We start from the raw sequence: 23,143 nt of genomic DNA on the forward strand, positions 1-23,143 counted from the left end.
AAAGCTTCTGCGTGGATCCATCCGTACCGACAAACACGCACTTTGCATCAGCACAACGGAAAGAAACCCTTGCAAGCAGAACAACGACACTCGATAACACGCAGACACGGCCAGGCCCACGGGGCGCCCGGCGGCGTCGCGGCGCCGCTCCGCGTGGGCCCAGCCCCCGGCGCCGCCCGCAGCCCCGGTGCTCGTCCGGATCCCGGCTGTCCGCGTGCTGAACGGCGCTCGGCCACTCACCGCCACGGACGTCTCGGGCACCACACACAGCACCGGCAGGAAACACACCAAGCACGGGGAACCAGGCAGCTAGAAAACAGTCATTGAACTGGAAAAATACACTCCGATCGGAGTCCGATCCTTCAGCTTCACATTAAGGAAATGAGTAGCAGGGTATGTTCACCATCGATTATGTTAAAGGACTACAGCCAACCAAATCTGCGTCCACTGGCGCTGACACTGCAGGTTAGAACAAGCCTCAATATAGCAACCCACTATAAAAAAGTTTCTGCAAATCTTAAAATGTATCAAAGTTAGTAATTATGTATTTGTGAAGGTTAAAAAACCATAAAGTTTTCAGCCAGAGTCCATGACAATCAGTGAAAACATTTCGAGGAGCCGCAGCGGGCTCGAGTCAGACACCCCTGTTGCCACCAGACATAAATGCAGCCTCCTAGAAGCAGATGGAGGGAATGCAGACCCCGGGCGGCAGGGCAGGCTAAACTAGATGATTGTTTTGATTTGTTTTAAGTCTAGAACCCAGTCCGTTGCACTTGCTATACTGCCTACAATACATAGCTGTAGCTACGTACGTGCCTTGCTCTGCCCGCAAGCACTGCGACGATACTCTGAAAAAAGCAGAAACACAAGATAACGTGAAACACGCAGCTCTTGCCCTGCAATACTGGCAGAAAAGCTCTCCTGTTCATCCTACAGAGGATCGGCCGGCTGTGTTTGCTGCAAGTTCCAAGCAGCTGGGCGCTCCCCTATGGCACCGGCGCTTGCTGGGGCACYCGGCGCGTCGGCTTCGCGCCCATCGCGTCGCCTGTCCCGTCGCCGAGCTCCTCGTTCTGCTCCATGCCAGAGCTGCAGCACGAGGGGCAAAGGGCTCTGCAGCGGCCCAGCACCTCGCGCCGGGGCCACGCAGGCTCCACATACATTCAATGCGGCTGCTGAGGACACTACCAGGGGGTCAATTTATACCATAGATGCAGAACACTTTAGGAATTCATCATTACTTGTTAAAACAAGYCCTATCATTCCTACCAAATGTTCAACATCTGCTCCTCACACACTACTTCACAAGTTATTACAAGAAGTTTACATTTCCCTTTATTTCTTCCTCTACTGTTTTACTTCCAATTTGATTTAGAATTAAATAACTACAGTGTATCATTCACTGTCCACCAAGTAAACACTGCTCACCTGCAGGCTTAAGGTAATGCTGAAATAGGATCAACCTCAACTTTCTATTTTCGGTTTATCCATTTTTGCTGCTAGTGATTCAACAGTACTTCCCTAGAGCAGCCTCTCTGGGTCTTATATAGAYGGGATTCCAGAAATTGTGAATGACTGTCCACTTGAAGTATTTCCACCTTTGAYTGATGTGCCTGACAATCACCTTTTATTGCCTTGTGATAAGCTATCTCCATTTATCACCTGCATGGTTAGTCAGGTCGGTTACCTTTACTAAGCATTGATGGTACTCTTTATTATAAAGTTTCAAACATAACTCTATTGATTTCCAGAAAAAGTTTTAACTACAGTGCACAAAGAATATAATTTTGAAAATATTTACATTTTTTTACAGTTACACCACAGCACGTTATTCTAAATTTCTTAATACAAACAAATAGCACCATTAGCCTGTTGCACAAATTCTTTCTAACAAACCAGAAAGCTGGATTATTGTCATACTAGGAGACTGGAACCACTTGGAATGAGAATAAGCTCAATAAACCAGAGTAATGTAACTCCCTACCTATCAAAAATATTAAAAAGAAGAAAATTAATCTGGAAACATACTAAKCATTTGTAGATAAAATATTCCAGTGTGAGCTCTATTCAATGTGCACTACAATTAAACTAACTTCAAGAGAAACATTTTTTTGTGTAAGACGACAACACTTGAGCTTATTGTTCTAGGAACTCTTCATACACATCCCATGTATTCCAGTGGCTGCTGGACATCAGAACAAGGTAACTTAGTTGATGTTTACCCATCAACTGGAGCAAGTCTCCTACGTGAGTATGAAAAAAAAAARAAAAAAAAAGAAAAAAAAAGTGGCGATTTCTATCTAACAAGCTCCAAGCGTGCTAATCAACACCGCATCACGGACACAGCAAGGACTTCTTAAGCCAGTATGATAAAAAGAAGTTACCTGCAGAGCCAATGAAAGAAAGATTAACCAAGAGCTCAGGGAAGAAATCACCACTTCAGCGACATGGATAGCACCACAACGGACTGCACTAAGGTGCTACGGTGGTTTCTTATTCCCTGCAGAGTGAATGCTATTTCTGATGTGGACTGCAATATGAAAATGCAATTGTTTAATGGTGGCCATTTGGTTCATTCACCTACAGAAAATGCATTCCTTCTAATATATGTTCAACTAACATTCAAATTACTGAACTATACATAATGATACATAGTTTACAATTCATGAAAACAAAGCACGAAAGAATATAACATGGTCATCTTAAATACAGTGGCATGTTTTAAAGGATTARTATCCAGCTAAGACATTTCAATTTTATGCTAATGGTCCAAGAGTGCTTTCTGTATCACCAAGAAGAAATGTAAAAAATTTAAAAATGAATGATAGTCCTCACAGCTGTTAACTGCTTTTGGGGTCACTGAAGTGTCAAACTACCAGGCCTGCAATTCTGGATGTATAAAAGTGTGAATGACACATCAGGAGACGTGCTGTAAATCAGGGACTAGATTAGGATGCCCATTATAGTGAATACCAGTACATCAGYCATTTGATGCATGTTCCCTTTTCTTCCGGATTATTTAAGTTTATCCCTTCCTGTATGACCCACTTCCATGCCTATAATATCTGTGGGCTATTTGCATCCATTTACTGTGATACGCTGGTATTGTTATTCACCATTAACCTTCCAGTTTAATTATAGATCAGGAAAATGGCTGGGGTCCTCCTTGTAGTCATCAGGAATAGTGAAGATAGATTCATCAAATTCATCGTAACGAAACTCCTGAAAAGTCACAGTGGCTGTGATGGTGGGGAATACAGGGATATCTAGGTATGAAGTAAAACGATACAAAGAAGAGTAAAGAAATACAAGTTTAGCAATAATCAGCAGTAGTTACTTAATGCCATGGCTTCAGATGTGCTTTGATATTTTAGATAATCACACACATAAACTCAAAGCCCAAAGARAAAGAGGATGTACTTTAAAGATATTGAAGAACATGCTCAAGCAGTAGCCAACTGAACACATCATTCAAAAACACAGATATAATTAGTGTCTTTCCTTTCTTTATGCAGATTAATAACATAGAAACAAAAGACAATGCAGAAGTTTGGCTTGGATGAACAACTTCAAGGTGCTCTCAATATGCAGAATAATCTGTTCAAACAGAGGAACTGCCCTGAAGATACCATAAGATAAAGTAATCTTGTCCTATTTAGATTTCAGCTGAGCAAACTTACATGCAGAGTTCAGTTCTCTGTCATGTTTGCTTTAAAATATATATTTTCATTTTAAATTCAGGTTGAGGTTTAAGAATCATCCTCATTAGAAATGGCTTATCTATGAASTAATTTAACATGCTAGGCACATTTCAAACCTCAAATGCATAGGCAGCCGTGCCAATATAATAGGAGGTAGAATTTAGTCTGTTCAGAGTGTTCAAGCTTAAACAGAACAAAAATGAAAAATTATCCTGCTGCTATGAAAGAAAAACCTGCAACATTTAGAAAAGTGCTTATTGCACTTGGTTATATTATATTATATTTATCTATATCCAGGAATAAAATATTTTATACATTTCTGTTTGTTAGCAAGAGTTTAGTTTCCCATTTGTTTATAAGGAATAACGTATCACAACTTATACAAAAAAACCTACAAATTCATTTGCTGAAGACCAAGATCAAYCTTTAATGTAGGTATACTTCAGCGTGCCTATGTTATTCTTAAGACCTCTCTTTGTGTCTGGGACTATATTCTCTTTTCAGAAAGATTTCCCCTTCCAAACTTAAGATTATTTCCCGTAATGTAGCTACTTTCTCCAAAATCTACAGCAACACACTCATGTTAAGGAGAGACAGTTCTTTTCTAAAACTTAAAAATAGAATTTTTAAGCATATTATAAGCACAAACATTCTGGAAATATAAAACCCTAGAAGTTATAGGAGTCACCTTACCTAATTTTACAGGAAAGCCTGGTGGAAGCTTCATTTGAACAAATTCTCTAAGTTTGTTAAAGTGCTTGAAGGGTGCAATTACTTCTAAAACATTCAATAATCTGAAAAAGAGAATGGATTTCATTATAAATTACTGCTTCACAAGTTTCCTTTTCCCACCAGAGAAGATGAAAATGATCTAAGGAGCAAAGCAATAAAAAAAKAAAAAATATATATTAAAATGGCGTAGTTTTAGAGATTTAACATCAGCATTGTCACATTTGTTCCTAGTGATCTATAATGCTTTACCATATATATATATATATATATATATATATACACACACACACACAAATGACACGAAGGCATTTGTTTCTTGTCCTCCTGTTGTGCCCAGTGAGCCGAGACACATCGTGCTTCACACTCACTTCTCTGAACCTCCTTCCCCATAGAAAGGACCCAACATGTGGTTTTGTCCACAATTAGAGGATTCAATTGTGTGCTAGTACTAGTTGTGGGCAAAGATCTTTTAGTATCCTGTAGAAGACCAAGCACATCAGCATAACGAGAACCTAATGATAAACCTGGTCAAATCTCTCATCTTGGTCTTAAGACTTGGGTCTTACAGTAACAGGCACATCAGCTCTGAGGTCTCCAATTTTAAGTTTCTTGCCTTAAAACGCAGCTTTATTCATGTTATGGAACTGCAGACGTTCCAAAATCTGAAGACTTTTGCACTTCACAAACATGTTAATATATTTCCTAGGTACAAACAGCATTTTCAGACAATAATTTTTAACTTACGACTCAATTCCCAAGGGAAATTCCTGGCTCATAGCTATCGTGGCTTTAAAGGTTTTCTTGCTTTCTTTGCAGACCAGCTCTCTACCCAGATGAGGAGCTCTTCAAAGGGGAGTAGAAGAAAAAAAATAGTAAAGTCAGTAAAGACTACAGCTAAGGAAATAATTTTAAGTAAAAGCTATGCACAGTGACACAGGAAATAGTAGCCACTGCAATTTAGATTATTATGAATTCTGGTAAACCTGAAGATAAAAATAATTAAGGAAAMGACAGTAATATTTATAATAAGCCCACATGAATGCCATATTAATAAACAGTGTGAAGAGAGATGACAATTACCTAGAAATATATTTTGCGTGGTATTAGAGTGAATTAACAAAACACTTCTAGGTGATAGTGATGAGATTGAAATATATGTTAATGATTAGATTAMAAATATAGATGAGATTGAAATATATGTTAATAATCTAAACCTGCCCTCAGAATGAGATGAATGAATAAACCCCAAAATACTTACTTTCCATTTTCAGCAGATATATACTCTTCCCATGTAATTGTATTGGGTGATGGTGGAGTAAGTGACTGTCGTCTCACAGGCTGTTAAGGAAAGAAAAAAAAACCCAACTATTTCTCTCTCTCTCTCTCTTTTTTTTTTTTTTTTTTTTGTCTTCTTCCAAGCTTAACTATGTAAAAAGATAATATTGTGGTTTAATTCTATGAAGAGCAGCAATGTATTCTGTCTAACGAGCAGCTGGAATTTCACTAGCTGCTGCTTCTCCTCTTCTTTCCTGCCCACCATTTAGACATTAGGCCTCAAACAAAATTTTAAACAGAATTTGGCTGTTTTCATGCACCACTTAATTGAACTTAATCCAACTACATGTAGCAAAGCACAAACTAATATAGAAATAAGCTAATCATTTTTAAAAGGCTGTATACATGTTCCTAGATGATATTGGGCTCATTCTGAGTGGTTTCCAAATCCATGGTGAAAACAACATGCTTCTAAGGAACAGTAAATAAAAATGATTCTGAAGGGTATTCTAAAGCATAAGCAGTAAGTTTAAGAGAATTTTAATTAATTTGCCATAGCTAAAAACATCTTTCACGAAGAGCAGTAGTTAAGATTGAAATATTCAAAATAATCCAAGAAATCCCTCAATGTGTGCAACAATCATGCTAATACACTAATGGATCACATGGACTACATTCATAAGTTACTTTCATAGAAAATATTCTAACCATCTATTATTCTTAAGACAACAGAACAAAAATATGACCTATTAATTCTGCTACATGACTAGTGTGAAAGTTCACTCTGCCGTACACAAACCAGCATGCTGTAAAGAATGATSTAAATATACCTCAAAATTTTGTTCCATTAAATTGCCACCTTTACTCAGACTCTCCATGATAGCTTTATTTCGAAGAATATCCTCCTCACTGAGATGTTCCCTTCTTTTCCTTGATTCTAATACAAGTCCATTAACCAGGTAGAAATCTGCTAAGAAGTTTCCTACTCTTTCCTAAAAGAAAGAAACTTGTCATTAATGAGTTAAAAAAAAAAAAACACAAAACAAAATAAGGCCTTTTTTAATTCACTTTAAAAAAATATACATATATAACTATACTTCAGTGCAATATTAGTATACACTCCCAGTATTAAAATACAGCACAAACAAAAAATTTCATCAGAAATAGCTGTTTCATGTGGATGGAAAGTGTAAGTCAGAAGAAACTGTTCGAGAAATTATTTGAGAGAGGCAAGAGAAATGTGCTCTTTAACAGCAAGCTGTGTTAAATGATAATTTACACATGCAGTATTTTACATATGTAGAATGTGAATTTCTTATTTCTTAGTAGGAAAACATTCTAAATCATTATCTTGGCAAAAAAAAAGAAAAAAAAAGCACTACATGTTGGATCTAGATGAAAGCTGAACATGTCCGGAGCTAATTCCAAGATAGCATTTTCCATCTAAAGGACATACGTAGCTATTTCTCTGGTTTTGTTTTCCACAGCTGAGAATATACATCTTAGAAAGAAAACACCGGCCACTCAGCTCCAAAGGATACCATTCCCAGAACGCCTTTCTGTGCTTTTCTCCTTCATTTCACTGATGTAGGAGTTTACAGACTCCTCACTGTAAATCTTGGGGGCGYGTATATGTGTGTGTGTGTACGTACGCACATGTGTGCATACATATATATATATATATATATTTACCCATATATATATATACACACATATATCTACACAGTGCTTACGTGCACATAGGTTATATTAGTTTATTTTTGCCAGCACCTCTTCTTTGGGAGTGCCTTAAGAAGGCACTCCAGTATCCCATACATTCTGTGTGATGCTCATAAGGTGGGCAGGCAGTGATTTCCCCACCCCTTCTGGGGAAGGGAAGCCTCACTGTTTTCTCCCTGTTTGTACCAACTACATTACCCAATTACGCTATATTTTGTTGCCTGAAGTACCCTGTGTCACCACATGGAATTTCATAGCTTACTGTTTTGTCTTCTCGAAAAAGCCATCCCGTCTGGGCACGTGTGAAGGTAATTGATTTGGTTGATAATGTTGCTGAGTAGATATCACTGCTCATTAAAATGTCAACCTCCTCCTCMGTTTCCATTTCCGATTCCTAGACGAAAAAAAAAACAAGTACACGATAGAACTTAGCATTCATTCTTTTGAAATAAACCTTTTCCTTCTAAAGTGTTACCAGAATTTGTATTTCCTGAATTTTTAATTAGAATTATAAAATTTCCAACCAAATCATTACTAAGTAGTTCTATCTTAAATATTACTGTGAATCCATGTTATATATTACTGTAAGTAAAACACCTAAACACCTAAAATACCTAATGATTTATCCAATTCAGCAACCACATTTCTTGAAAAGCCAAGATTCATATAGTTGAATGATTGACAGAGAGAGTTATAATTACAAGAACTTGTCTAAACACAAGGTGTCCAATGATTCCTGCCCCTTGTGTTGTTAAAATCTACACTGGCAACAGAGTGAGGAAATGGGTTCAAAACAGYGGATGCCAGGTTCGAAAAACGACCTGACAACTTCGGAATTAAATCCACTGGAAAGATTAAAAGTAGTATGCTTCATAACTTCAAACATATTTATTTACTTAAAGTGATAGGATTATTTTCTGATAGCTCTAATTAAGAAAAAGCTAAAAATGTAGATATCTGTATTCAAAAAGCAGTACTTTTAAGTTCTSTTTTGCATTTCTTTGAAGTTAGATTTTTCTGAAGCACATTTTAATTATTTCATCAGGTTTCTAATTGGCAGAAAAATCTGGAGTTGTTTCACATCCCATGTCCATGCAGTTCCTTACCTCATGATGTATTCGCTGGTAAACTTTTTGTTCATTGTCTAAAACTACAAAAGATTCAGAGGGTGCTGCATCACCATTAAAAATGAAGCTTAAATCCCCCCGTTGGCACTTCATGTCAGTAAAGTCTATGAGAGTTGTGTCCAGCCTGTGAAAAAAAGACCAATATTTTAAAAGCAATTACCCCTAAATACTTCAATACACCAATGAGTTCCAATTGCATATAGAAGCTTTTTTTTTTTTTTTTTTCCATAATCAAGCATATTAAGGTCTAAGTTTTCATAGATTATTTCATAAAGGAATTCTAGATGCAGAAATTTTTAAAAATGGTATTAACTATCATTAGATATCATATTACGTCTCTATCAGTATAAATTAATTTCAAGTTGTTTTTATGCAGTACTATACATAGCAAAATTTAAGTCTTTTCCTTCATTATATATATATATTTTATATATATATATATATAAAAACAGAACAAAAAAACAGAAAGTTCTTTGAACAAAGTTTTTACGTTTCCTTTATTTCAAGACTTCTACAGAAACTTTTACTTTATTTCAAAGCTACCAGCATAAGAATGTGCTAGGATTTATACAGCCACTAACAGCCACGTAATTAACTACTCTATGTGATCAACTTCCTGTTCCACAAGAAACTGCCAGTGACATGAGTAACAGCCTTACTCATTTCAGTTCGGTTGTTTCTATTTTTTTTTCCCTACCAGCAAGAATAAACACTTCAACTGACCTTAAAAACTAAAAGAGGAAGCTGAGGATGAAGATCTCCCTAACAATTCCTGGGGGTTATTGCTAGTGYATTTACTTTTTTCAAGAAAGACAGTAAAAAACCTGAACTCAGAAACCACATCAGCTCTAAGCAGCTACTGCTTAGCATTCATCACATATTAGTCTGTAAATACAAGAAAGACTCAGTAGCTATTTCCAGTCAATCCTGTAACTCCCAGCTGTAGGAGCACTTGACCCAAAAATGAGAAGACAGAAGCGGAAAAAGGGAGGGAGGAGGGAAGAGTGAGGGGAGATCTCAGGCTGAGATCTGACCTACAAAGTCAATCCACATTTCTATGTTAAAAGCTTTAATAGCTTTTTCAGAAGTTTCTACTGAATAATGATCTTGAATGTTTTAATTTGGGAATTTAAATAGAAGAGACACTTGAATCAAAAAAAAAAAAATCTGAACTAGTTAAATCATCCAATTATAGAGCTGAGCTCCAAAAAAAATGCTGAAAACACTCTGAGTTTGTGAATATCACAGGTTTTGAGCATATTATGAAGTAAATCTATGCTACTTTTTTTAAATCCCTACAGAGTATGCAGCAGCAATATTTTGCCACAACACACAGAAAACTTGTCTGTTTGACATTCTGTTACAAATATCACCAAATTTGCTTTTATCAGTTAATTGTTATCATGACAGGTAGGTACAGCCATACACAGCATGAATATCTGCTTTGTCTTTTCAAAGGCTCAGGAAAAAGAAGTTAAATTCCGTTTGATAAATACAAGTATTAATCATACTGCTTTGTTGGATGTTTGCATCATTTACTATGGTTTTCTTATCTCAGTTCACATGCTTATTTAGTAACCAACGGCTTCAACAGGCATAGAAGGAAACAAACATCCCAATAAGTAAGTAGGTGTACACCAATTTTAGGAATTCTTAAATATTTCAAAGGTATTCTAAATAACAAAACTAACTCAGCTAATTGCTTAGCTCYGCCACTTAACACTAATATAGATGCAATTAAAGGTACACTAAGCATTAAAAAGAAAAAAAAWCAMTMWWAYAGAAGCTAATACAAAACTTGCTTATATATTGTTAAACAGAAGTTGGTTTCTGCAGAGAGATCTCAATTTTCAACATGGTTCTATTATATGAAAAGAATGACAACTTTTGACTAAGTAACATAAATAAAAAGAAAAAAAAAAAAGATTTAAAAGACTTCCTGCCTCTAAGGACCCATGTACCAACTCAATACTGTTTCACCGACACTTGCAGTCTCCTTGTTATTTCTTTTATAGCACTCAAGTCCAGTGCTCTCATAACACAAAGTTACTAATGAATTTAGATATCACATACCATAAATCAGCACTTACCTGATATTTATACCTTGCTTGTGTATTTTACATGCATCAGAAGGCAGAATTCGGGAGAGTAAAGGCACTAGATATAGGGGGAGAGATAATACAATTGGAACATTAAAATACCAACAGGTTGTTTTGAAATGTATTTCTAATGAAACTACATCAATTTGCATTTTGATGGATTCCAATAGAAATCCGATATACCACTTTCCTATCATAATCTCACTAGTAATGCAGTGAAAGAAGACTTTTTTTTTCCCCCCCCTATTCAGTGACTGCAAAACTGACTTGGGTTTGTACAGACCACTTCCAGCACCAAGATGGAACTTAAATGTCTTTAGCCACAAGTATATCATCTGTAACGTGCTTGAAGTTTTAGTCCCATGATTTGGTATTACACTGACTGAAAGCGTAGCTACAACTACACTGTATCAAGCACTYGCCAAGAGAAAAAAATAAAGAAAAAAACCCAAAGCACTTATGTTTAAAAGCACTATGCTTAAAAACTCATGTTAACATTAAACCATCTGTATAATATTGTATATATACAATTAACCAAAAAAAAACAATAATCAACAAAAGGTACTGTCCTCTCTACTTTTTTTCTTCAAGAAATTAGATTATATATAAAATCTACACCATGTAAAGAGAGGTGTGCTCCACTGTACAGTGAGACTGCTAGAGAAGAGGAACCTTAAAACTTGGGTTGACTTCTGGCATGTTTTCTGCACAGTGTCTGACTGCCATCCCAGTTCTCTGCAAACCAGGCTGTGGCATCATCACTAAGCCAAGTCTTACTCCATGACTATCCCTACTTTCTCTTTTATTTCATTTATTTATTTTTTACATACTGACTGTTCTGTGAGAAATTCCACTCACTGAACACCCTGGGCACAGGAGATCACCCAAGAAAATGAGGTATTTTATATCTGCTCAACATTTGGCTGCAACTCAGCTGCTCATTCCTCCTCTGAATACTGGAAGAGGCATGTAATACACCAAGTAATTACACTATACTAATATAAAATTAATATAGAAAATATCACCAAGTTAATGAGATACACTGACTGTTGTTAATAAATTTCTGCTAATTTGCTTAGATTTCTCTTCTATAAATGGCAGGAAATGGACACTGAAAATGCATTTTGAAAGTGCATTGAGAATGCACTACTTAATGCATTCAAGTAGATCRCTATCACCAGTTATGCTGTCTTATAAAATGCGTATTAGCACAAAGCTCAGGTCTGAAACACATACTAAGAGGTTGCACTTAACCAAATGCCAAGTACTTGGAGCCCAGGTTGAACTTCAAAAAGTTACACAAATGAGAAATCAGCTTAATTACTCAAACCACTGCTCTATAGTGACACCAAATGACCACATAAACTTTTTTTTATTTTTATAATAAACAAATTTTAAAGTAAATARCATCTTGTTCCTATACCCCCACTATGCACTAGGTTACAGAAAAATATTCAAAAATGAGTAAACAAAAATAATTAATAAAAAAAGTTGTCTGTCCTTTCTTTACCACTGATATCTTGAGAACAGGACTGTAAATTTTACACTATGCAAACTAGAAATAAATGAAGCCAGAGAACAAACGTTGAAGACCAACTATATTATCTCTATGAAAGGGAATATGCAGTTTCTTACCCCAACTTTGAAAATCCCAGTGAAGCTCTAGATAGAAGTCACCTAGCTGAGATGAAAACAAGACTGCGTTAGCAAACTTTCTTCTCAAAATGACAACCGCAAACTTGGCTGAAAGGTGGAATTTTTGACAAACTAATTAAAACAGGTACAACAAAGAAAACCTTCTTTTTTGTGGAGTTAGTACACCAGTCCATAGTTAGTTAAACAAAACTGAAAYTAAACATATCTGAGGCTTTAAACTACAGTAGAAATAACAACGAAGAAATTATGTCAGTCACTTGAAACATCCATTTTTAATGATCTTTTGCTTGAAACTTYTCTAGAGAGAACCATAAGCTACAATTTTCCATTACAAAACAAACAAACAAACAAACCACCTTACCTCTTTTAGGGCTTTTAATAATCGAGGTCGCTTTTCTTCGACGCTTTCCCTGGACTGCTGCTTAAGCTTCCTTAGGAGTGCAGTAACTAAACAGACATTAACTATAAGATAAAAATATTCTATTTGTTTGTTAACGTCAAGATAATATAATTACTTTACAAATATTCACATGGCAATGGAAAAGGTATGCAAATGTAACATCCCAATCTTTAGGGAAACTCAATTTATAATAATTGTACATAAACTACGAGGATTACAGCGGGAAGAAAAGCTTCATTTTCTTTTTAATATATATTTATACATTAACTTAAAATATATTAAAAAATGAAGCTTTTCTTCCCGCTGTAATCCTCGTAGTTTATGTATATTATATATACACATGTCAATTTTTTTTTCTTTCTTTCTTTCTAAACACACATATTAGTGAACATTACATACATGTGTATTACCAAACATGAGCCTGGGGACTGACTAGCATTTACTCCCACCGAGACAATTCTTCAGCAGTGAGAAGCTCACTTATAGAGTGTTGTCAGTATATTAGAAACTAGTACTTTAATATATTACTAAACATTAACATATTATAATCCCAGGTGAAAAGCTTTCTACTATGGGACATGATAAAACCAAATACTACTACCAGCTACTAATAAATGCAGTAGAATATTTTCCTTTTACTACCTCACATTTGAGATGGATAAGTAATTAACTTGAATCATTATATTTGGCTGCTGGGCTGCTGAGATGTAATAGGAGGACAACAACGCATTGCYGATTTTTACATTAAATGCCATACATTTGAGTACTATACATGGAGCTGTTTCAATTAGATGGCTCTATACAGCTGAAATCCATTTCCAACTTCTAACCCTAATTCTAAATACAGAATGATCACTTATAGCTTTTTAAATAATTTAAGAGTCTTATCTTTACTCTACTTAACGTTTTTATCTTAACACAATTTCTTTCCTAACAAAATTAGAACATGAGTACAGCCTTACATAAAGATATATTTTTTAAARAATGTTTTGTAGATCTATATAAACCCTTCAAACAAGTAAAACAGAGATATTTATTTTTTTTTTTTGAAAGACTGTTTTCCTAATTTGCACAAGATATCTGTTTTGAGTAAATAAGAATTTGAGACTCTTACTCATTTGCCTGTCTCCATAACTGATGGCTTCTGCAAGAGGGCTCCATCCCTGAGCATTTTTCACCTTTACTGGAGCATTATGGGCTAAAAGCAAGTGGGCACATTCTGTAACAGAGTAAGTAGTAATATTTAGTTACAACAAACAACACAATTTTTAATAGTAATATCATCTGTAATACAAAAAAATGACACTTTTCAATGATAAAAAAGCAATGGATAATCAATATTTTAACAGRTTATTACAACATCTGGATTCTAATCCCAAACCTCAAACACACAAAAAATATTTAAAGCAAGCGAAGCACTTTCCTGTTCAATACTAGCATTAAAATCCTTATGCCTAAGTGATCAACCRTGACTTACATACAGAATTACCACCCTCCTGGTTTCCATATTTTGCTTTTTATAAAGGTGTATTTGCCTATGCGTGGGTATGCATGTATGCAGGCACACAAACACATAACAGCATTTTAAAAGCTAAATAGATTCTCTTGAGTTCATGCACAAAGGCCTGCATCTGGACATACTTAATGGTCTTGCACATGAGAAGGATGCGCAGCCTTCCCCCTTCCCCCTGTAAATGTCAACAGTGGCCCAGGCTGCTAGAAACCTGCCTAGAGCCACAGGGTTGGGGCAAGTTTTGAGAACTCTGGATAAGGATAAGGAGGGAAGGAGGGGAAGCTCTCACTGCAACACAAACCCAAGTATCTCCCTACCTGCTATAACATCCCAAGGCAACATCCCACACCCCACAGTAYGCTACAGTTACTCTAGCTAGGACAGGCAACATGGAAGAGGAAATCTCTGTGTGTTTCTGTGTTTTGAATATACTGTCCTCACTTTAACTGTACTTGACTGCTAACTGGTTTCCTCATGTATCATCCACCATCAACCATCTCCAAATGATGCAGCATTATCAAGCTGCAGCCTGAACAAATGAACGGGATGGGCAGGAATTACAGGGGAACTTCCTGGCTTTTCTTCTCCTGCTGTAGGCGGCACAGGAGAGCCATTCGAGATGCAAGAGCCGTGAGTCAGCGCTGAACCGCGCTTGGAAAGGAAGGACCGGAGCCGGGAACATGCCATCTCCAGCAGTCAATAAACAAGCCTGAACTACCTAATCATCCAACGGTATTTTTATGGCTGCTTAGGTAAGCACCACCACTCTAAACTGAACGGGCAAATGAGGGCGCGCTCGCTAGCCAGGGTGCATTTTTAGCTAAACTGGATGTACATTCACTCTATATTTCCCTTGGTAAAATATTAGCTATAATGTTGCTATTTGGAGCTGAACAACCAAAATGAATCCTTCTGGGGGGGGAGGGGGGAGGAAAATCAATCTGCAGTATCAATGGATTTGACTAAGCAGGCAGAAAAGGCCATAGGGTTGTTGGTAGATCACATACTAAGCAGTGATGAGATCTGAGCTATCAATAATGACTATCAAACATTATGCTTGGTGACATATGCAAATAGTCTTGCTAAACTGGAGCTATGTTTGAGTAAGCTTACCACAAGCACCCCTATGGTAAATCACAATTTAGGATTTTGCACTAAGACTGACCAGCAATACACAAAGAAGCCAAGAAGTGAACTACAAAACAAAATTTAAGATATGCATCCAGAAGAATTGTTTCTCCTCTCTTTGCTATACTAAACGCAAGGACATTATTCAGGAAAACTGAATAAAATGTCCCTAATGTCTATAATACACAGAAGTAGTAGTCAAAATTTATGTTTGCATCATGATCAATTTAGTCTTGATACTAAGAGAAGCTAAATTGTAAGGGCAGTTGCCACTGGAACAATCCAATCAGATTTTCCTTCACTTCATCCTTTTCATATTTACAATGAAATTTTAAMAAATAATTTAGATACAGTTGTCTTGAACACAAATAGACTAAGCAATCCATTCAAGTCTCACCCAGTCCCATCTTTCATGCAACTCTTACGAAGAATCTGAAAATGACTGTTTGTAATTCAAATGTACTATTAACAAATGAAGATTAAAATGCTGATAGAGCCTGTGCACGATGCTCAAAGCCACCAGCAGCATCAAGCAGGCTCCTCTTCGTTGTACAAGTACAGGTGAGGAGTGTCAGCAGTGCATGCCAGAGCTTTTCTAGCCTAGATTTGAAATACAAACCAGCCAAAAAAGCTTTAGAATACACGAAAATAGTAAATATTCAACTGTACTGAATTAAAATATCAGCATTATTAGAAGAAGCACCTTTGATCAAAATCGGTTACCAGTATTTCTAACTACAACAGCATCATACCATGTTATGTGGAAAATGCCCCTTCAAGACAGCTAATCACCTCATAACCAAACAAAATAGCCCACACACCTTACTACACCAAGAGGGCAAGGCTAGTAAACATTAACTAACCAGGGCTTGAAACAAACAGTGCAGTAAGGCACAATGCATCAGCAGATCATCGTTGCTTGACAGCGCGTAGATTTTAGCCTTGTAGCTTGCAACCCTCCTGCGCAGGAAACCGCGTTATTTGTGTTTGCTCAAGCAAATGGTACCGAGTTCATCAAGGAGGAGGACAACGGCAACAACCAGAAACGTGCTGAAGATGCTTGTGTGAGGGCATCCTCACACGCGAGCATTTAGGGAGCTTTCAGTAGCATGCAGGAACTGAGGATTCTGTCCRGATCCAGGCCCTGCCTACCCGGCTGGAAGAGCGCTCCACAGCCCCCCGCGGGGCCTCTGCTGCTTATGGCTGGCTCCCTTCTCAAAACTTTTCCCGAGTCTGTCCACCCTACTCCATGTATTGACTTCATTATACCTTATGAACTAGCCCTGATTTCTCCTTAAACCTTTCTCTCATGAATCTGGGAGGCTCCTCCTTCTCAGAAAAAACTATTCAGGTTTGAGCTGCTTTGAAACACAAGAACACATTAAGCAAAAGSGGGAAATCTCCCTCAGACACCCTCCAAATCTTGTAATAAAAATCTTGCAAATCTGTAATAAATCAATATTTTAAAATTTTAAGAACAGATAAAATTAATGGGTTTACCCACCTTTATGGCCCAACATCACAGCAAGATGTAATGGAGTGTTTCCTAAAATAAATAAATACAAAATATTAGATTCAATGCAACAAAAACCATTGCAATTCCTTCAGGAATTTGCACACACAGCTCAAAACTCGCATACTAAAAAAATTCAGCTACTGTGACCTAAAAAAGACACTAAAATCTGAACTGCATTTCTTAAAGAAGTCCTACATACTGTCTTAACATGGTACTTTTAAGGTAGGTACAGCTGAAACACAATTCACGGACAAAGCTTGTACATTTGTATCTTGAAACTTGATCTAGCTAAAGAAAGACCCAGTTATATTTTCAATAAAATGATACAAAACCTCTACACTTTAATGGTCTGAAAAGTCTGGTATTTTATAAAGTATGACAGATCTAGGGTAACAGCTACTCAAAGATATGTTTCTGATTAAAATTTTAAGAGCATATTTTATTAATTTTTCAAAGATTCTGCAAATTCTTTTACTAGTACAGCATTGGACAGGTTATGAAATAACAGTCCAACCTTTACTAAAAAAAAAAAAGCAGCCTTGCTATTCTAATGCCACATCTCAAAACAAACAAAAAATAATTAAAAAAACAAGATTATTAGCAGAAATTATAAACAACCTGCTGCTTTCCACGTTATGCATATGACATACTTTGCAGTTGTTTTCTTAAATATGAACAATGAGTTAGAGTTGTTTTTCTGCATTCATGCTGCTAACTAAAATTCTAGGTTTTTTTTTTTTTAATAAAGCCTATTGAAGCAAAACTATTCCATTTAAATATTACTCTGTACTTAAATATTTAAACCCTTTTTCAGTGAAGCTGAAAAAAAATGAAGGTAACAAGTTTATTTCACARTCCAATACACTGGATTTTAAGGGTATTTTACAGAACCACTTTAGCAATAAGGATTGCTACATGCAAAGGACAATGTTATTTCACTGCAAATCTAGAAGATAWAGCCCTAAACATGTGTTGATTCTCTTATAAAGAAGCATTACTGATATAAAACAGTATCATGAAATCTCTGATGAAGGCAGCAAAGGCAGAGTTCCTAAGTGCTTTTTAATTAGTTATTCAAAACACAGTATAAATTATTTCTCCTGCAAGTCACCAGCAACATCTCGGTTACATCCTCATTCATTATGCACACTTTAACTAAGCTAACCTCAAATTTTCTGTTAATAGATTTTGTAACCTCTCCAAGCGATGTCATATTTTAGAATATTGAATGCAACTCTTCTTTGTTAAGCCTCTAAAGTAATCATGTTATTGAGGAACAAACTTGACAATAAGCCAAAACATACGCTYGGAGAATTGAAATTATGCAAGACAGGGGAAACATTTTGCTCATCTAATTAGGCATTTTAACAGGGAAAAAAATATTAAAACCACTAGATGCTGTGTTTTCTCTTCAATTAATAAGCCTTAAAATAAATAAAAAGGACACCTTTCAAATGCTGAATAAAACAGAGATGTCTTTTCAGTCCAGAGGCAGATTGCTCAGGTACCTATGACAGGCTGGCACAGTAGCAAGAAACAGCAAAATAAAGAAAGCCAACCCGGCCTGTGACCGTTCTGAGAACTTTGATGAATTTAATTCAGCTGGTAAATGTGAACCGATATATCAGCCGTGTAATAACACACAACATTTCAAAACTCTCCAGGACAAGGTTGTGAGAAACCTGATCTAACTCTGATGGTATCTGTGCTTTGAACGGGAGGCTGGACTATGCTACCTCCAGGGATCTCTTCCAACAGAGAATTTTCTTTCATGCTGAAATCATATATACACACCAAAGAGCACAGCTCAAAAATTATAGTGGAAAATGSAATAAAACAGACAAGAGGGGGCAGGGATGGAGGCACATATAAAACAGACGTTTTTGTCTGTTTTGTCGAAGCACCGTTTTCGAGGAAGATGAAAAGTGTAAATGGAATTAAAAAAAAAAAAGAAGCCAACAACACAACCACCTCCCAAAAGTGTTTCTCCTTAACTACCAGAAGCAGTCAAAGCTTAAGCTTGGTGATAAACTGTCAGAAAGCCTCTTTCTCACTAGGCCAAGCCCAAGAGCAGCAAACTGTGAGAACTCCAGTTCCATTAACTGTCCATCTATTTCCCTTTCTCGGTGGGATGATGGTGGAGAAGGAGGAGGTATTTCCCCCCTAATCCACAGCAAGAAGGATCATCCTTCACGCTGGCTTTTTAAGCCAGTAAGCACGTGGTAAGTAGGAATCTAGGGATTAGCAGACATCAGTGTGATAAAATAGACATGAGCTGACGCACCAGAGGGAGAGGAATCACTAACAGGTAAGTGAGGAAAAGGCTTCAGGAAGGGAGGGGAGGCGGTGGGGGAGAACACAATACAGCAGTGCATGGTTGCTTTAGATAAGCCTGGAGCGTGGCAGCACAGACAGATCTTTCCTTGAAATATACACAGTAAACCAAACCTTGTAAAAACACATTAATCCTTTTGTTTTGTTTTGTTTTTGTTTTTTGTTTTTTCTTGGTCAAAATTCCACTGCTTCCTAATAGAAAGTACTTTCATGTGAAGCTTGATCCTGACCTGTCAACCAAACCATCTGTTACATCTGCACCCTCTCCCCAAAAGCTAACAGTCTCACCAAGAATCAAGGGCTAGAACCAGCCCTGGCACACTGCAAAAAAAATAGGCACGGCACAGCAYTTTGCCCAGTTCCATCACTAAACACTTTGGCCTTCCTGAAATCTGATTAAATCCACAGTGGTCTTAATGCTTTTTGGTCCAAACACAGTTATATCAGCAGCAAGTTTAAGTCTGATTTATTAAACTACGAAATATGCATGCAATTACATGTCACAAATGAAGAAACTGGGGTGCAGCAGTGGTCCCCAGAGTCTCAGCCTGCAGAATGCCATCTACACGGTCCTCCACGAGCAAGCTTTCCAGGCAGGAGCACCCTCCTTTACCCCACGATAGTCTTAGGCAGAGACCAGCCTGCACCCTGCCCAGGAGGACACAGAGGAGGTGAGCGCCTCGCAGCAGATGAGATCARCGCTGCTGGAGTCTCGCAGCGAGCGCGCACTGGCAGCCCTATCACTCCAGGAGCAGCAGGACTTATCAGGGTCTGAAGGGCAGCAGCCAAAGGCTTTCTCTGCTTCTCAGAATTCTGGCTATCTGGCAAGAACAGCGGAACAAATTTGCTTCTACTTCTTTGGGAAAGCTGGAGATCTCAAAGCATGGTGGCAGAAATCCCAGATTCACCCTTTAATTAGCACCAGTCACCACTGTATTCAAAGGGAATSTTCTCACTGCAACTCCAACACAGCACAACTTCCACTTCCATCGATCTTAAAATACTAACCATGATCAGCTGCTTATTYGTATCAACAAGAGCTGGGGCTTCTCCGGAATGTTTGCTATCAACAGCACACAGAATAATACTGTAATTAGACTGTCAAACCGCTCAGGGTTAAAACATGACATGTASTTTTGATTACTTCTACATAACTTATTCATCTTCCTGATAATGTTTGATTACTTTTAGACTGAGACTGTGTATAAATACACCTCAACAGCTGCAATCAAGTYCCCTCTCAGAGACTTCCCTTCTGATAATAACTCTGCTTGATTCACCATATAAACCAGTTACGTACCTGGAGACTATTTTATTGCTATCAGTAGCTTGGTAGTATTTACAATCCTCCTGCCCAAATTTAATCTGTGTGAACTACAGGGCCTTATTCCAAGGCATTACTCATACATCCGTGTCTAAAATACTGCAGGTGTACACCCAARATATGTAAACAAAAATAATCTGTACAAAGCAGAGCCCTTGCCTAATAAAAGCTTAAAAGTTAAACATRTATGTAGGTACRGGTACATTTTTGGCACACCTACAAGGKGCTTGCGGAGAGTAACTCAGGAAAAAGATCTGCCTCTTCTGAAACATGATAGTATATTGTTATTTCTAATACATATTTTTATTTTTCCTACCATTRCATATAAAAGATAGCTAATATGTACACTTGCAAGTTTCCCAAAAGCAATTCATTTCTTTTGGAATAGCAATACTGGCCCTACTCTCTAAATGGAGCTCGAAAAGCATCGCTCATTAGTAAATTAGCAAGACTACGCTCAAATTTACAAACACAGCAAACGTTTGTGTCATTAGAACACCATGCAGCTGGATTCTTCTGTCTTATTTTTGATTGTTATTGTAAACTGAGGATATTTACCCCCATAACTTATAATTCAAATATGTAAACAAATGAATCACGGAGTCAGGCAGAAAAATGACGGAAAGCAATAAGGTAACACTGGCCAGGCCTTTCAAAAAGTGCAAAGCAACACCTGAAGTAAACACCTGGAGGAAGATAAGGAGATGGAAATGCCCACTGATTTTTTACTCTGAAGTGTAAAGAGAAAGCAGAAAAGTGTTGATTTGAAAAATGAATATATAGTACACACACTCATATATACATATAAACCACAGTATCAATATTTGTGGTCAAGGATGTTAGAAGAACAAAGATGGGTCAGGAAGTGCCACAGATACCAGCGAAGCAAGTTAYTTGACGAGAAGTTGGGAGAGGCAGAGAGCAGAAATCAGTAGAAGAAAGAGGCRAAAAAGAGCTGAGCCTGTTGCTTACACTCGGCCAGCAGCMACAACCTGAAGGCAGAYGGCATGAAAAACACACTGCTCAAAAATAATGTTGAAACAAACAATTGTGAGAAATACTAGTGCCCATCTTAACTGGGAAACCAGAAGTCACTCTAGTATTGCATACGTTGGTTTGTATTTCAAAATGCCCACGATTGTCAGGGATGCGGTTTGTAATTCCAAATTACGTTATTCCTCCTCTTGTACCRATCCCAYGGATGGCTGCTGCTTAACGCTCCTTTTTGTTTTACACAAGGAAAACAAAGCAAACTGTCATCTCTTAATCAGGAAGAACAACATCCTTTAGGCACGGCTTCTCCAGACACCACATACCATTAAACTTABGTTCTCCAGCAGGAACAGACTGAGTTACTCTTGAGAAAAAGGCAGAAAACTTACAGATATGTAAAACAAACAAAAACACAAATTAAGCTTCTAAGGTAACTTGACAGGCTAGTTTACTTTTTCAACGTGTAGACTATTATTCCCTGAATCAACTGTGCTAAATGTCCTCGGGAGTTTTTAAGTATTTATATCTTATAAGGCAAGGCGAGGATCACATTGCTACTGCTGCTACTGCTGCTCCCACGTCTGGTGCAACCTCACAGAGCGAGGAGTGACCAGACAGCTGCTCTCAGATGCTTCAGGGCTACGGTTCGAAGGACTTTTTTCCTTCAACGAGACAAGAGTGAAAGATAGCTAAGAGCCAAGGAACCCACCCAAGCCCCTCTACATCCCGTCGCCTCCGCGGGAGAAGGGGTGACGGCTCCAAACAGACCAAGGAGCACCCTGAAGGGCCACGAGGTAACTCTGGCACGCAGGAAGAGCTTCCTCTTTGCATGACTATAAAAAAGCGACTAATGYGCCTGCTGCCATTARGGAGATTCCAGGAAATCTTGTCTRGGTGAGGCCGAGCCACGCCRGTTTTCGCGCAGAGCTCCCATTCTAGTTTCCACGGCCATCCCTAGCCAGCSSRGGCTCAGGAAAGATAAACACGGAAGCTAAAAATAGACAGATAAACAAACAAGGAGACAGACAACAGCTCGCGCTSGGCAGGCCCGGGGGAAGCGAAGCGCAGAGATGCGCGACGAAAGCCCGGGCAACCCCCCCGGGMCAGGGGCATGAGGGGCCCGCGGCGCCCGGGGGCCCGGCCCGCGCCCCGGGGCCGCCCCCTGCCCACGGGCCGCGCGGCGCTCACCGTGACTGTCCTTCTGGCCGATGCCCTGCGTGCGGATGAGCGCGGAGAGGCGCCGCACGTCGCCCTTGAAGACGCACTCGTGCACGGGGAAGTGCGCGCCGCTCCGGTCGGGCTCGGCGGCCGGGCCCGTCCCGCCGCCCGCCGGGCCCCCCTTGAGCGGCGCCCGGGGCTGGTGGTTGCTGAAGATGCGGTGGCCGCCGGCGCGGCCGCCCTTGCCGCGCCCGCCCGTGAAGAGCCCCCCGGGCGCCGCGGCCGCCTCCTCCTCGCCGGGCGCCAGCAGGTCCCCGTCCTCCTTGCTGGGCTTGTGGTCCCTGCGCAGCGAGCGCAGCTTCTCCCCGGTCATGGCGGCCGGCAGGCCGGGCGCGGCCGCCGCGATGAGGCGCTCAGAGCCGCGGCGGCGGCTGCCGCGCCGCCCGCATCGCCCGCCGGCCGCGGCACCCA

At 38.6% G+C, this 23,143-nt stretch overlaps 1 protein-coding gene across 2 annotated transcripts; it reads right to left on the reverse strand.

The window, feature by feature from the left end:
- Positions 1 to 294: 294 nt before the first annotated feature.
- On the reverse strand, positions 295 to 23,087 carry ANKRD13C (ankyrin repeat domain 13C). Of its 2 annotated transcripts, XR_003249029.1 has the most exons (14): positions 22,703 to 23,087; positions 16,852 to 16,893; positions 13,821 to 13,925; positions 12,668 to 12,753; positions 12,286 to 12,331; positions 10,642 to 10,708; positions 8,531 to 8,675; positions 7,687 to 7,818; positions 6,536 to 6,697; positions 5,689 to 5,768; positions 5,175 to 5,273; positions 4,392 to 4,492; positions 2,382 to 3,263; positions 295 to 2,240 (listed from the first exon to the last, which is right to left on the reverse strand). XR_003249029.1 is itself a non-coding variant. In XM_026037141.1 (13 exons), the coding sequence occupies exons 1-13, from the start codon at positions 23,043 to 23,045 to the stop codon at positions 3,133 to 3,135; spliced, it is 1,539 nt and encodes a 512-aa protein (XP_025892926.1). In that variant the 5' UTR covers positions 23,046 to 23,087; the 3' UTR covers positions 295 to 3,132. The 2 variants fall into 2 exon arrangements, 1 of the variants encoding a protein (XP_025892926.1); XM_026037141.1 differs by having other exon boundaries at positions 295 to 3,263.
- Positions 23,088 to 23,143: the final 56 nt, after the last annotated feature.

This window comes from Nothoprocta perdicaria, unplaced genomic scaffold (genome assembly GCF_003342845.1).
Source record: "Nothoprocta perdicaria isolate Ctin4 unplaced genomic scaffold, notPer1 scaffold_191, whole genome shotgun sequence".
Lineage (NCBI taxonomy): Eukaryota > Metazoa > Chordata > Aves > Tinamiformes > Tinamidae > Nothoprocta > Nothoprocta perdicaria.